General features: G+C 38.6%; 1 protein-coding gene across 1 annotated transcript in view; it reads right to left on the reverse strand.

Annotated features, from left to right (window-relative positions):
* The window catches only part of SARC_07467 (hypothetical protein), a 9,421-nt gene extending 8,261 nt beyond the window's left edge, over positions 1-1,160 (reverse strand). The window contains exon 1 of the mRNA XM_014298592.1: positions 242-1,160. Coding sequence (XP_014154067.1) covers positions 242-785 — 544 coding nt within the window. The 5' untranslated portion in view covers positions 786-1,160. The remainder of the gene's footprint in view (positions 1-241) is intronic.
* Between the last annotated feature and the right edge of the window lie 580 nt (positions 1,161-1,740).

Below are 1,740 nucleotides of genomic sequence, written 5' to 3' on the forward strand. Positions count from 1 at the left end.
AATATATATAATATATATATATATATATATATATATATATATTATTATATATATTATTATTAATAGGCAAAGCGAAGGTCAACAAAAATAGCTCAGACCAGATCCAGGTTGCACACATCATTTGGTCCGAAGTGATTTGTTGCTGAACTAAGACAAAAAGGACGACATCTATGATATCTGTAATAGCAGAGAAGCACTAACACGTCTCTCGAGTGTACAAACAAAGAACCCAAACACACACCTTTAGTAAGCGAGCCCACATCCTCGCAATTGGGACAGCTGCCATTAAGCTCGACACCCATGGTATGCAGAGCGTATGCGGTTGGGTTCATGGTATGTCGTACACTACCGTTGTCGTCATTATCCTTCGCCGCGTGGGGTGTCCATTTATTACTGGCTTTGCCTGAGCTATTTATACGTATAGTGGGGTGCCTTACTTTCCTTCTGAAGAGGTAGTTGCTTGTGCGAAAGTGGCGCTTTTGTTGTGATGTACACACACCTTCAATGAGAGGTATACGCTTGCTATATAGTGTAGTAGGAGTACGTATGCGAAAGCAGTATGTCTCATTGCAAGCGGCTGCCTGTGTCGTCTGTGTACGTAAACTATTGGATGGTGCGCGTAAACTGCTTGTTTGTGACCGTGTGCTATGCGGATGTGTACGTATTTGCACGTTTACGTGTTTCTGTACTTGCGCACACGTACGCGCATTAGCTGGCTGCGAGTGAAGCACTTTTCCTGCACACACGAAAGTCGGTCCACCTGTAGACAGCGCAGATCGTAACATTTTATTTATAAATGCGTACAGTACAGTACAGTACAGTACAGTACACGCGGTAGTCAGTCTAACTTTGTCAATGAAGGGTGACGATATCTGGGCACAGAGGTTTGCATAGGAAAAAAATCAGATAGATTTACAGCATATATATGTTATACATACTTGATATATGCAATATACGTAGACAATAAGCGGTCTATATAAGTGTGCTACTATTATTAACTCAGGCAATCCCCCTAAACTCAGATATACCCAGTGACTACTCAGTTGTATACAGGTTGGAAACTAGAACAAGCGGTGAGCTGTGAGCTATAGATAGCGCGTTGGTTGCGAATGACATACAACGAACACTATATATTATATATAGCACATATTAAGGCATATACACCTTCAATATGTACACCTTCTATTTATATATAAAAATATATAAATACACTCAAATCAGCGGGCTAAAAGTGATGTCGGCAAAATATTAGCTGCGTTAAATACGTATATGTGTATTACAAACGTATATTTTTTCTTCAAAAGTTAATACAGGTCATTTTAGTCTGAGAGAGTTATGAGTAAATACATAAATAAGTAGCGTCAAACGAGTCAAACGACACTATTTACAGTGCCAGCCTAATTTGCTGTATACTCTTTAGTTAGCAAAATGTTCCTTTTTGGGGTCTGATAACGGGCCTATTTAAATGTCAAAATGTCATTTGCGAGGTTGTTAACTTGTTATAGCCGTGAGGTTGTATTTATTTTAGACCGTGAGAGCCTGAGAGTAACTGAGGGCCAGTTTTAACGGTAATAGTTTTCGCGTTATAGGCCGTGCGTTATAGGTAAACAGCCAATGAGAACTCACATAAAATTTTAAAGAAAAATAAAAAGTGACTATTTTCTTGAAACCTTCCGAGACAATTTCTGTCTCCAGAAGAAATGATTTCTGTAATAGGGATAATATTATTTATTTCAAAAA

Source organism: Sphaeroforma arctica (assembly GCF_001186125.1).
Source record: "Sphaeroforma arctica JP610 unplaced genomic scaffold supercont1.594, whole genome shotgun sequence".
NCBI classification, from domain to species: Eukaryota; class Ichthyosporea; order Ichthyophonida; genus Sphaeroforma; species Sphaeroforma arctica.